The 14,885-nt window shown below is 38.3% G+C and overlaps 1 protein-coding gene across 3 annotated transcripts in view; it reads left to right on the top strand.

Moving 5' to 3' along the window:
- The window catches only part of TNR (tenascin R), a 304,192-nt gene that overhangs the window by 266,057 nt on the left and 23,250 nt on the right, over window positions 1–14,885 (top strand). For all 3 annotated transcript variants that reach the window (XM_072419731.1, XM_072419729.1, XM_072419730.1), the window contains one exon: window positions 13,202–13,332. In XM_072419731.1, the coding sequence (XP_072275832.1) occupies window positions 13,202–13,332 (131 nt within the window). The remainder of the gene's footprint in view (window positions 1–13,201; window positions 13,333–14,885) is intronic.

Below are 14,885 nucleotides of genomic sequence, written 5' to 3'. Positions count from 1 at the left end.
GTCATCAAAGTAATGGGAACCTTTCACCTCCCTGATGCATTGCTCTGTAGGTAAATTCCTGTAAAAAGTCTAAGGCAGATAGTGTTGGAACTTATTTGAACTAGGACAAAGTTGCTTGCTCTCCAATATCTGGATGTACCACATTTTTTTTGTGATGCCTCCAACAAAGCAATGGGGGAAAACAATAAATGTTCATTTAGTAGGGATGGGCTAGTAAGAGACTATGGTAATTTGACAATTCAAGGTGACAATGTATCCTTAAGGTGTATCTATAGGAGTATCTATATAAGTAAAAACACTTTTTTCTAAAACCAAAACTTTTATTTTCATTTTGGAAAGAGCAAAGGTTTACAAGCCCCCCCCCCCCCCCCCTGATCCATTCAAAAGACTTCTCTCTCCAAGGTGGGCAATATACATTTTTAGACAGTTCATGCTGGAGAACCGCTGCTTCTGGGGAGACACTTCTTGTAGCTTCTTCTGTCGGCAGCCTCATGGAGAATGAATGAGGGCAGCCGTGAGCGGTACTAGTGCTGTTCACTGCTACCAGCTGTAAATGTGCAGATGCCAGTCTTTAAGAACCAGCACTTGCACATGACCAAGTGCCTGGAAAGGTGCCAGTCTTAGGGACCGGCGTGAGATCACTCAATCCTGAAGCAGGTCCGAACCTGCCTAAGGATAAGTTCCTAAAAATACAAGATAGTTTTTCCTTATAAAGAGAAAATCTGGACAATTCAAACTGGTCATGTGAAAAAATTGTAATCAGAAAATGTTTTCAGTGACAATAAATATGTAACAGAAATTTTTTATATATAATATTTATTGTGCTCATTACCTTTGGCTTCTTGCGCAAGGTTCTTACTGCCTTCTATATAATTTGTATGTTCTCCCAGTGTTTGCATTCTTCCACATCTCAAAACCATACTAGTAGGGTCATTGCTTTGAACCCATAAACTCATCTTGGCTATGACAGTGTTAGATTATAAGCTCTGAGAGACAGTTAGTGATGTGGCTGGACTATGAAAAGTACTGCCTAGTATTTTGGCACTATAAAAATATGGGATATTAAAATGACTATGTATTTATTATCTTTTCTGATAAAAAAGACATTGCTATGTACTGAGCCTCTCCAGTGATCAGAATGGTTATAATGTTATCCTTATGTTAGGACTTACCCGTTGTTTTGGCACATAGTCTGTACTAGACATAATCTCTGCATCTGTATTTCTAATCATATGTTCAATTGCCTAATATTGTTTGAATTGCCTAAGTTTGTGACTGGTTTGCTTTAAACAGACTACTGCTTGAAAAAAAACAACAAAGTGAAGCTAAAGAAATGTTTTTGTGACCGCATGAATGTTTACTCACTTTTATCAATCTGCATCTGCTTTTCCCATTTTCTACACTTACTTTCTTTATTAAACCTGTAGCTGTTGTATATATTGCAGTATTTCCCAACTTCCTCCATAAATTGCCAGTGCATTGCCGAGCCGAGCATAGCCTTATTGTCTCATTTAGAACGATATGTTCTCAGATACATCATGATGCCGGTGCATGAATGACCTATTAAATTATGAATAGGACTTCAGACTCAATTTGCTCAGTGACTGGTAGCCAGTGATGTTCTTTAGGGTGCAGTGATCAAATCAGTGATAGATCCTGGGCTAGGTAAATTGAATTTATTCTGCACCAAAAATATGCAAATTGCGTCCATTCTGCAGCATATTTGTGTTATGATAAAGGGAAAAAGAAATATTTCTTGATTTATTACTCGTATTGATACTTTTGGAATCTAAGGCGGAATGTTAGAGAATTTAGATACAGCGCAATAGATCACTTGGGTAATGAAGGCTGACAGTAGCAGAATGTATTTTATATATTTAAAAAGAAATGGTGTAATTGTCCTGTGTTGACAATGCTACTCCTTCATGTGATGTCGCTTTATGTGCATATGTGTTGCTGGCAGTTGAAAAAAGGAAAAAATACTAATGAAGCCAGCGTGTAAACGGCATAATAGGCTGCAACTTATGACATTTTTGTTAGGTTTAGGTGCACCTCAAGACGACCTAAAAATGATGTTTCTCCTTTAGTGTTGCAGATGGTTGGACAGAGTGAGGAATTATTACAAAATGCATTTTATCATGAAACTAAAGTCTTATCTTGTCTACAATCCCTGGCAAGGATTATGGAATCACTATTATTGGAGGATGCTCATTCAGCTGTTTTACTTTGTTGTAAAAAAACAAATCACATATATGAAAACTTTTTTCATTTACCAACTGAACTTTATGGCATTGTAAGATATACCTGCAAAACATTAAATTACATTGAAATTGATACATTTTTTTGTTAAGACCCAGTGGGTGAAAACTGTCGAATCACTCAATAATGGGCAATAAATAAGGAAATTGTATGTTCTCCCTGTTTTTGCAAGGGTGTCCTTTCACATCCTAAAGCCATACTAGTAGGTTAATTGTTTTCAATTCGACAATTGATCTTGGACCACCTTTGGCTTTAATGACAGTTTGAATTTTTCGAGACATGAACATCACTAACGAAAAACAATATTCATCAATCAGATTCCAATTTTCTAGTACAGTAGTTGACAGATCAGTGTTGCAGGACTGAGCCTTGTCATTAGCCTTTTTTCCAATTTCCATCATAAATTTTCAATCAGATTGCGATCCGCACTGTTTGCTGGCCATGTCATTGATATAAGATAATATTTCATGAATTTCTGAAGAAAACCTTTAAGATTCTTTGCTCTGTGGCAAGATGCATCATCATCCTGAAAAATTACTTCATCATCACCAAACATACCTTCAATTGATGGAATAAGAAAATTGTTCAAAATCCCAATATTCATATCTGTATTAACTGTAGAAAGGTGGACCATGTAAGCCAGGAAAAAACACCTAATTTTCATAGTCATCAAAAGATATAAAAGGTGAGAGGGATCCATTTTTAAACTGATCATACAACACACAATTAAAATTCTGTTTAATTCCGCCCAAAATCCAACCTCCACTGGGTATTTATGCCTATTATCTGTAACAATCTTTACATTAACCTTTACAGTGGCTACATTACCACATGGGGTATAGAAAAATCCATTGTGTGAGAAATATGTAGCTGGCCGTTTCTCTTTGAAATTGTTAGTTACCTGGATATCAAAATAAACCAATGTCTTTATATCTAAACTCCAAGCATATTCATAATGAAATAAGTAAATGTAAAATATAGGTTCTGTTTTATCTACCATGTGATTTAAATTCTATCCATCCAGTCCTGAAATGTACAAAGTCCTATCATGCAATGCAGTCCTCTCTAGCAGGTTAGAGGACCCGATTTTGTTTCTTTTGCAGATAAGTAACACGTACAGGTCTTATTCCTCCCCTGACCTGGGAATGGAAGATACTACAGATTGATGAGTCCATCCCTTTTCCACTTGTCCTCTTATCAGCATGCTGCTTTCACTGCAGCACAACTAACTGGCTTCTGGTACTGTTTCACCCTCCCCTAGTCTGGGTTTATCTGTACAAGGACTGCAAGAGACTGATATCAAATCAAATATAGTTATTATTCTTCCATTGAAGTGTTAACTTGAAGCCTTTGGCAATGTGTGCTATTTTAATTTGTGTCTTTTAGCAGTGCCTGGAGTTCAGATTTAAAGGCTAGATTTAAAAGTTACAGTCTGTCATTTGTATCAACGCAGCAGATTTTGTTTTTCTTTGAATCACAATAGCAGTTCTATTACCTGTAATTCCTGTCAGTAAATCCATTATTTTTTCACTTGCTTTAACAGGATGACAATTCTGTTAGTTCTGCAGTGAATTCACGCAGCAGTGTTATCACTCTGAGGACAGGGTAGTCTTAGACAGATATGTAGTTTTAAATAGACTTTAAATAAGCATCAAATTAAAGCCTAACTCTAGCTTACACTTTTTAGGAAGGTACAGTCACAGTTATTTATTTTTTATAGTGGGGAAAAAAAACATGAATAAAATGTGACTGTTGTAAGCACCCTGTTGTGCTTATATGGTTTGTCCCTATGCCTATAATTTTCTTTTTTGATGCAGTGTAGATTGCATGTAAAGGCAGGGGGGCAAATAAAAGTATGTGAAATTAAAAATATTATTCCTATGCTGGATTCTATATTTACAGGTATTACCCCATACAGTTAGCAGAGTACAGTATCTCTCAATTCTTTATTACATTGAGTCTCTGACCTTGGCCAAGTATAGAGATCAGAAGCTTTGACTTCTCCCTGACTTTTCTTGCTGCATACAGGACAGGGAACTCATTGAAGCCCGAGACCACATGGCATTGAGCATGTTCAAAAACAGGTCAGCAACGGAAGCCTATTTTCCTTGGTACAGGCCTTCTTTAAAATGACTATAGACATCAGCATCATACGTGCTGCCACATTTCGGGAGTCTTGGTTGAAGCTAATTTTAATATGCTCAGATACATTTAAAGCCAGCTTATGGCCAACTTGGTCAGTAAAGAGTTTAATGCAACTTCCTATTATTCAGGGAGGGCAATATTTTACTATTTCAAATCATCATAAGTTAAATGCATAGTGCCTGCTAATGTGTGTGATGTATAATTTGAGCCATAAGCAGAACAAGACATCTGTGCCCAGGTTTGTGTAAAAAACAGCAGGTTCAATATTTTAACAAAAAAAAAACAAACAAAAAAAACAAAAAATACTTACCTAGTTACTTTGTCCCCCTAGCAGCCATTGTGGCTGCTTTTTCATCCAACTTCCAGGTTGTCCGTGGGCATTTGGGCTCCTATTGGTCCAACATTAAGAGGATGGCATGCCTGTCTGCAACTACTGCTACTACAGAGCATATTATAGAGGAGTCTGTGAGGGACCATTCCCATAGAAGGGAGTGAGGAAGTAAGGAAAGTAAAATCCTCCTCCCAGACCTAAGCAAGCATTTAATCCTTGTAATGAGGGGGTAATCCCAATGCAAAAGAGATCCTTTTTAGAATCTGGAGTTAGTATTTAAATTCTCATAACTATTGTCACTGGAAGAAACTGTGGTAAAATCCAAAATTTTTAAACCCCCATTACAAGTAGTCCCCGGGTTACATACGAGATAGGGACTGTAGATTTGTTCTTAAGTTGAATTTGTATGTAAACTGGAACAGGTACATTATTTTAACCTCCTGAGCAGTGCATTTCTGTCCCGATTTATATGTCTAAAAGCGGTACATTGTCTTTTATGAAAAATTATTTTACATTGTAGGCCTATAATTCTTAGGCATAACTCACTGAAATATTTCCAATAATAAATACATTTAATACATTTATTAATAAACTTTAAATAAAAAACACAAAAATCTGTTAAAACAAGGGTGCATAAAGGGTGCGTCACTGGGAACTCCCGGGGAACGTCAGCACACTCACGGGGGCACAGATCAAAGCAGGAGGACACAGCCAGAGGATGGGCAGGCCACTGGAGGATGCCAATTGGACCAGGTAAGTTTAATTCTTTATTTTTTAGCTACTGCTATAAGCTGTTTTTTTTTACCCCAAGCTACACTCGGCGTTAGGATAAATGTTTGTCTTAACATAATTTTAGTCAGCGTAGTGTCAGTTACTGTTTAAAATCCTCACTGTGAATAAATCACAAACAAAGCAAAAAAAACTTTATAAAGCCTAGACATTCATTAACTTCTGGAGCAAGCTGTGCTATGCTTCCCAAAAAGAAACAATTGCAGAGTTTGTCTTGGTCATTAAAGAGTTACAAGATGTTGCAGAGGAGCTCAGTCCCAGCTGTGTTTAGCAAAAGATTTCTTCTGCAAGTCATGCCTAACGCCCCGTCCCCCCTATCAAGCCTCCATCCTGCACACAAACGAGCAGGGAAGCCCCATTCATATCTAGAAGTCGTCTGTTTGTCAGATGTCTTAAACTTGGGGACTACCTCCACTCACCCCTCCCTGTTTCCTAACAGGGTGCAGCTACCTTCTTGTAGAAGATCTTTGACCAGTCAGCTGCTATGACAAAACTCCTGTGCAGGTGCTGGAGTTCATTCATTCCCGGCTCACACAGCTGATATTGTGTAGCTCGGATTTTTTCCAAATACCCAGCGTGATCAGGCGGGTAGGAGTGATTATTGCAGAAGGGACATCACCTGTCTCTATCTGCAATAATAACCTACCTGATTGTTCTGTACTGAGTCATTGGTAAATGAGTAGATACTTAATCTTCCAGTGGGGACATAATTTCTTTTTGGGGAGATTTCTTCTTAATTAGAGTGTCTGCTGGATAGGAAATGAAAGGAAATTTCCCCAATGATACATAGCATAAAAAATTAAATTCAGGATTGAGAGAATTTCCTGCAAAGTAGAACAATTTTACAATATTTAAATACCTTAATAAAGTGAGAAACGTTAACAAACATGCAGAAATGTGTATCGCTCTTCTGTTTTTCTAGCCCCTTCCTGGCCTTCATATACTAGAAATACCTAAAGACAGTAATTATATAATATCTATGTAGGCCTGCTGTCATCTTCTAAAGTAACAGACATGGATAGTGGATGTATGCCAGCTGCTTACATCTGTGCACTCCTTTCTTGTTCTGTGTGCTTGGATCTGTTGCCTTTGTTATTTCTCTTTTTGTCATTCGCTGCGTTAATTAAATGCTTTTTATAGAGGAAAATAAAACAAGGGTGGTGCAAGGTTGTACAACCAAATTAAAAATAAGCATTATTTCTACGAAAGAGTTCCCCTTTTATCCCATGCCCCAGGAGTGTCTTTTGTGATTTGCAGATGGTCTGTGACAATCTGTGAACCCTGGGCTTTTACAAGCTGTTGAGCTATGCTTGCCTCAAAGGCAGTGAGCAACTGCAGGAGTCCATCATTGTTATGAAGCTGTCACCATAGACCTGAGCAGTGGCTCAACAGCACCATCTGCTGGCTGTTTCCCCTTTATTCACTTGAAAAGTATACAAAAATGTGAAAACAAAAGTAACATATGAGATGTATATAGCTTTTGGCATTGTAATTAGCTGGCTAAATTAACATTTTTGTGTATTAAAATATACAGTATTTGTGTAATAAAAAATACAGTAATATAATATGTTTGCATCTTTGGTTGCGGAACTTAACCCAAAAATAAACAGTTGCTGTCCAGGTGGTCAGGATTGCTGTGTACATGGCAAAGATGGAGGCTTTAGTGGATGCAACATTGACAGTTTCCTAGACCTGCTATTGCTGTAGGAAGCCTACAGAAAGGATTTTTAATGGCAAATGCTTAAGCACACTAATACACACCAACAAAAACCTAGCTCTGCTTTAAAGAAGTTTGGTGTGAAGAATATCTTCTAGCTGTTTAGGACTTTAAATATACAACATGAACAGTTATAAAAGATGGAGGGGATGCTGATGTTTAATTACTTTAAAACTTGCACAGTTGTACAGAATCCTCTTCTGCACTGAAATGTCTTACCTTATCACAGTGTGCATTAGAAACTGCAGCAAGTCAGATAGTGGCTCAGATTTTCTGGTTGTAGATGGTCCAGCTTTGTCTGGTCCTTTCTTCCTCAATGCTTTGCTGGAGTGTGTTGCAATGCAGATGGGTTATGGAGGTGCATTGGGGGTGGCATTTAAAGTGAATAACATTTGCAATATTTTATATTCAATTAGCGGAACTGGTTCATTATTGATGTTTAGAGAGTTTTTCTAAAAATATAAATGTTTTAAAATGTTTTCTGACATTACCTTCTTTGGAGTGTATATTTTACTTAAATCAAAACACAACCCTACATGGGATTTGATCCCAAATAACCAATATTTACATCAGCCCCGCATTCCACCGAGAGTGAAAGGCTCCTGGTAAACCCATTACACTATGAAAGCCTCTCCTTCTCTTCTTTCTTATCATCTCTATTCATTTAAGTGGAGCTTTTACAGAAGACTAATAGCATTCAGGACTCTAGCTGAATATTATAGTGTATTTATGAAAAACAGTTGTTTTACATACATCAAAGGACTCATTAGTTACACAGCACTTTACACTAAAAATTCTAAAATAAATAGAAATACAGCTGGTGCCAAAAACCCAGTTGGATGCTAAGCAGATCCATTGCCAAATTGTTAGCTGAATTGTGTGTTAAAACCTTTACTTAGGAATATAGAGTAATCTTTACTACTTGGGAAAAAACAAGGAATTAGTTTAGATCCTCATCCTCCTATTAAGCATAGATTCACTGTGAAAGGGAACCCAAACTCGCCTGCTTCAAATGCAATGGTGAAATAGCATGCCAAAGAGCCAGAGAAATGACATATCTATGCCAAAAAAACAGTGTGCTGCCACCAGTAGAAAAAAAACAAATCCCACGGTTTATGATCTGGGCTGATCTCTTAATACAGCTTGGGCACCCTTGTGAAATTTTAAGCCCTAGGCCACATTCTCATTTTCCTTCTGCAAAGCCTTCTTTTATAGTAATGTTACAACAATTAGCAGCATGTTAATAGGTGTCATCCCAAGTAGCAGTGGATTTGGATATACAATATGCTCCCCCGTTTTTAGTTAGCAAAATCAAACAGGAAAAGCAAAGCAGAAATGCTCAGTATAGAAATCCTTCCTCAAAGCAGAGCAAAAGTTCTCCTTCGCTACTGAATAATGTAGAGCTTTTATCAGCCATGGGAATTGTAGACCTGTCAGAATCCATAATACTTTGTAATGGACCACGAAAGTTCTACTGCACCAGCAAAAGACTGTCTCTCGTATACAGGCAAAAGACACCTCTGAGAAATCATACATTCACTGCTGAGATACACACTATTAAAGCTATGCTAATCCATTCAATGTACCGTAGCACATTGCCTCTCATTGCACTGGCAATAAAGTAGTTAAGAAATGGGCTGCAATCGGATAATTTCTTTTCAATGGGGCAAAAAAGATACGATAAATTGGGCAATTACTAAAGGCTTTGTTCAGTCTGACGTAGGCAATTTTTCATGTAAAGTCACACAGAATAAAATGACTACATTAATCAGGATTTTATTCTCTAGAAGAAGACAGTTAAGTTTGCTTAACACCGGACAATGAAAAGATCATGGTAAATGCAGCAAGGAGTATAAATTTCTACTTTTGGCTGCTTCCTGGCAGTTTTTGTTTCTTGAGATATATATATATATATATATATATATATATAATTCAAAGCATATATGCAAACAAGTGCTTTAATGACCAAATTGACCAACGCTATCGCTGCTCCAATATTTTCCTGTTCTTCTGAATATGTGACAGAGCAGGTGATTGGTGATTTCCTGCTCAGGCATGCAACGGTGTAATATAGGGGAGGAAGACAGCTCTGTGTAAGATCTTAGTTGCAACGTGGAGCTTCCATAGGGCATCTTCTCTTTACTTTTGGCAGCAGATTGAAAGACTGGACCGAAAAAAGGAAATGTTGATAGGAAAGGTAGTAGTTCAGTGAACTTCTTTCTTTGCTCACCATATGGGTATCCAAAAAAAATCGTGTATGAAACATTTAAACTGAGAGTAAATTTACTTAGGAAACAGCCCTGTCTGCCTTAAGGTATAGCAAGAAAAACAAAGATTATGTCCGTATACAACCTGTATCATATGCTGGCTTGTTTTATTGTGGACATAGTGTCATGTTTTCTCAACTAGATTCTCCTATTGGAAGAAAAACCCTGGTGGAATGATACAATCGTTTGGCATTGGAATTCACCATTGAATATGTTGAGAGAAGAGAGCAAATTCTAGTTGAGCCTTCAAGCAACCATTTAAACTGCAGTAAAGATATATTTTCAATGGTCTTAATTTATAACCAGAAAACATATGTTCAAAATAAACAATAGTTAGTGATTTTTGCATTAACACTATAAGATATGTACAGAAATAATTAATATGATCAAAAACAACAGTGGTGCAAAAAATGCAATGATGCACCAGAACCACCAGTCAGGCATCATTCGCCTAAAAAAAAACCCTGCTCTACAGGCAAATATTAGCAAAAAATTAGTGTCAGTATAAAAAGTTAGTAACAGTATAAATGCTTAGAAAGGCAAAAATAATGCAGCTCTGCATTTGATAACAATTTATTACACATATATTTTTTTTAAATGTAGCTAGTGTAAGTACTTGAATTTGACTTGGCATGAGTCTCTTGTCCTATACAGCAGCGAGCTGGGAGCCAACCAGGCATGCTGCATGCAAATGTGTGAAATGAAACATTATATTAGGATGAGAAAGCAGAGTTAGCAGAGAGATTCCTTTTCAGTTTGCTCCTGCTCTTTTCCTGTTTAATATGCAGACTGGGGTGGACAGAGGACAACATGATTTTCTTTAGTGTACCCCCCGAACACACACATTCACGAGTTCTTGCGTTGCCAGTCCTGTCCTGTAGTTTCTTTCTCTATTGCAACCAGCACTCATAGCTGTTGCTTCCCAGGAACATAAGAGGATGTTACTGCCTGCATTATGACCTTGCTTGCTACAAGTCATTACAAATTCAGTTCATAACATATGACCAATGGAGTGACATTACCACTCTCCCTGGCTGCCAACACTGGAAATTTTATTGAGTTTCTATGGGTTGAGGGCCTTCCCAAAGGCACTGTCATTTTGCCCTACAAGTGGGGTCATCCACCTAATAGTGCTATGTAGGGGAGCTGTGGATGGACAAAAATACATGAACATAAAGACTGGGGAACGCATTTTTTTTGTTGAGTTAGATCTTACACTTGTTTTTTTTACTAATTTTTGGTTGATGAATCTAGAAATGACCCTAGTTTTTTTGCTATCACATCCAGTTTTTGCGATACAGGATACCCTCCATTATTGTCAAAAGACATACAAATTTTACATACAATGAAATAATAACTTAAATGTACTGTTTAAATTTTTTTTGTTCATATAAAAGGATTTATTGTTACTCTATGACATTTTTTTTTACAGTAAAACTTTTGAAAATTATTAGATTAAGCGGTTAAGGTAGATATTGCTTATAGCTTTTCCTGGAGTGTTTAGTGTTAGGACAATCCCACCAGATGCTCCAACAATAGTCAGCCATAATATGTACATCCCATCTACCCTGATACTGTCCTTCCATGACCTTTAAATCTTGGTGGAATCGTTCACTTTGCTCATCACTGACTGCACCAAGTTTTTCTGGGAAGTTAGAAAGATCACTATGCAGAAAATGCACCTTGATGCTCATATTGCAACCAAGCATTTTGTAGCTCTCCAAGAGGTTCGGGACAATTTCTGTGTATTTATTTGCCCATGTGTTTTCAAGAATGTCCTTAACAGTGGCTTTGAATGATAACTAAGCATTCTTTTCCACTTCTGACATTGTCCTGATGTTCATCTTTGATGAGCTGCCGAATCTGTGCACCATCAAACACACCGGCCTTTTTTTTTTGTTTCAAATGACAGGCTAGGAGATGCCAAAATGAGATACTTTAAACAATCTCCTTCATTTGGCAAAGCTTTAACGAACTGCTTAATCAGACCCAGTTTTATGTGCAGAGGCGAGAATATAATATTCTTTCTATCAACAAGTGACTCATGTAGAATGTTCGGATTATCTGGTTTTAGGGCAGATCTTGGAGGCCAATTCCTTTCCACTCAATGCCTCCCACGAGCTCTACTGTCCCACATGCACAGATAACAAGGATACTCGGTGTATCCGCTTTTCTGACCAAGAAGGCAGCATACCATTTTAAGGTCAACACAGATGACTCAATTGTGTTGGTGATATTGCAACAACCCAGTTACTCTCTATGTCTGCATATTCTTCACAAGACTGACCCAAATATATTGCCATTGTGAAGGGGGATACACTTTAAGCTCTGCTTCGAGCTATTGACGAACAGTCGCCATTCAGTTGAGGTATAGATTGGAATTCCCAATTCCTCCATTAAACCAGGTATGTTATGGCAATACACAAAGCCACTGTCAATTCTAAAGTACTGCACTAAAGTACTGCACAAATGCAATTTCTGTGGTTTGAAAGTATGATACCTTCGATCCTTTTTCAAGTAAGTTTTCCTCACGCAGTCTTGATGATAGGAGTTCTGAAGCCTTCTTCCATAGTTCCAAATCATGTGCCAAATCACTCAACTCATGCTGATCAAATCCTTTATGAACAAAGTCCTCTTCACTTTCAAACTCTTTATCATTGTTGTCACCTAGTTCATCACAATAATCATCTTCTTCAAGACAGGGTAGTGTAATGAAAACCGGCACTGGGATTTCATCTGAATGAGCCACTGGGCGTATAGCCGATGGTAGTCTAGGATGCTCTATGTTACATTTATTTTCCTTGTTATATCCTGAAGTTTTCACTATACAAAAAAAAACAGTTGCTGAAATAATCTCCTGGCCCTCACCAAACCATAGGTATACCAAATGGCATCTTATCATGTGTTCCTTTTCTCCCCATCCGTAAACCCTTGACACACTGTTTGCACACCTTATGAGGGGCCCAAGACTTCTCTTGATCACCAAGTTTAACTTTGAAATATGCCAAATAGGCTTGCTCTACAAATGTGCTGATGTCCACCCTTTGACTGGGAATGGTAAAACTGCCACATATATAACAAAATGATTCAGGGTTGTTTAGGCACTTACGACGAGAAACAGCAGAGCCAGACATGATCTGAAAGTAAGGAAATACGTGTGTAAGTGGAAAAATACATTTTGTATATTCACTACTTAGAGCAGCGCACAACCTCTGACCACACAGTCTTGCGTGTAAATGAATAGCCAAATATACAAATCCAAGCTACAGTAATCGCATCAATATCAGCAGTAGAGAAAAAACCTGACGTGATAGAAGAAAACGAACTGAAATGGGAACAATTGCCAATCAGGTTATATTCTTAATAGGCAGAGTATGAGGGTAAATGAAATAAATAAAACCCCAAAAGAGGATCTGTTTTTACTACTCTACTGATAAAGTGTGTTTTATTATCATTCTCACCCAATAAGAGAGATTTCCCTTCATGTCCTATCCTGGTGTCAAACTTCTTGCCAAGACAGAAAGTGAAAAAAAATGTCATAAATTGGACAACTGACTGCAAAATATGTTTTGACAGAGATTCTATCTTTTCCCTGCTCTATCCTAAATTAAAAAAAAAAAACTGGCTCAAGTTATGTATTAATGCCATCATAATAAGGTTTTAAAAAAACTAATATAAATTAATTTTTTGCAGATTTGGATCCCCCTATAAACTTGACAGCCTCAGAGGTGTCGAGGACAAGTGCTCTGGTATCTTGGCAGCCACCACTTTCTGCCATTGAAAACTACATTCTGACTTACAAATCCATTAATGGCAGCAGAAAGGTAAGTCACTAAAATACATGCATCTGATCTCCATGATTTTTCAAATACACTTCAGACATGCGTACTGCCTAGTCCTGACATCGTTTACCTGCTCATAAGAGTATATTAGGCTCGACATGTACAAGGTTAAGATGTTTGTGAGTCTTTTGCATTTCCTAATGTTTTTAATGAAACAAAAATTTAATAAAACTAGATAGAGACATGGGATGGTCATTTGCCCCAACTTTCTGACATGGGAAAAGTGACAGCATCATGCACAAACCAGCCTTTTATTTGTAATGCTTTGCAAAATACAATGTTATAGTGTTATACAGTGTTTCACAACCAGGGTTTTCTAGAACAGGGGTCCCACTAGTGGGCAGTGGCCATCTGACAGGTGGGCCACGGCTCTGGCTGATGCACCCACCAGCAGCGTTAGGAGAAGGACCCCGCTTGGGGGGGGGGGGAAGCAGCTGCCAGGGCCGCAGACTACGTATCCTGGAGACATCGCAGGCTCATGGAGGTGGGCTGGGGTTGTGCACCTGGACAGGCTCAGACCTGCGATGGGAGAGTGGGTGAGTTCTGGCATCATGACCTTACTCTGGGAAGACGTTTCTTCCCCTTTGAGTGACACACAGCTCCCTGCGCATGCGTGGTTCGGAGTCCGTTCATTTAGAGGTTCACGACGTGCAAAACGTTGGGGACCACTGCTCTAGAACCCTAGGGTTTCTCAGATTGCTAGGGGTTCCTTGAGCAATGAGTAATTTGTGACTCTTTACAGTTTACATAACCTTTTTGGCTATCTGTAAGGGTGACATACAATGTAAGAGACTTTTTCCTACTGACCACTAGTGTTGGTGTTCGAATTCTGGTTGTCCTTACATTCGACCCGAATATGGCTGTTCAAATTCGGATAGACCCGACCCGAAAAACACGGGATTCGACTGCAAAAATTCTGGAAAGGTTATCCGACAATGTCCGGGGATTCCCGGACCGTGGGAACCGTGCGGTTACAGCTAATTGCAAGCACGTGCCTTCAATTAACTGTAACCGCAGGCAATACCAGGGCATTAGAGGTTCAATGGAGATATATATCTCCATTCATCACCTCTACTGCTCTGTGTTTGGCTGAGAAATAGGAAACCCTGATGACAGCTCAAGCATCATCAGGATTTCCCTTTCCTCAGCCAATCAGGGAGCAGAGCAGTCAGCGGAGCTTTACTATGCTGACAGCTCCGCTCCCCTGATCACTCCCACAGCCCCAGAGGAGCTGTGACGTGTTACAGATACAGAACACATGTCACGGCTCCTCTAGGGCTTGATCACTCCCGCAGTCCTAGAGGAGCTGTGACATGTGTTCTGTATCTGCAATACATGTCAACTTAATTTTTAAGGAGGATATTCCTTACACATTACAATGTACAATCTTCCTTAGATTCACTAAATAATATGTAGTGCAAAGGCCTACTTAAACAACTTAAGTAACAGTTCTGGAATTTATATATTGTTTAATACATAGTAAAAGGTACAGTCCCCCTTTAACTAGCTTGTTTAGACTGCAAAGTATTCTGCCT

Source organism: Pyxicephalus adspersus, chromosome 8, assembly GCF_032062135.1.
Source record: "Pyxicephalus adspersus chromosome 8, UCB_Pads_2.0, whole genome shotgun sequence".
NCBI lineage: Eukaryota > Metazoa > Chordata > Amphibia > Anura > Pyxicephalidae > Pyxicephalus > Pyxicephalus adspersus.
Note: the sequence above shows the minus strand (reverse complement) of the source record. Positions and strands in the feature narration are given on the sequence as shown.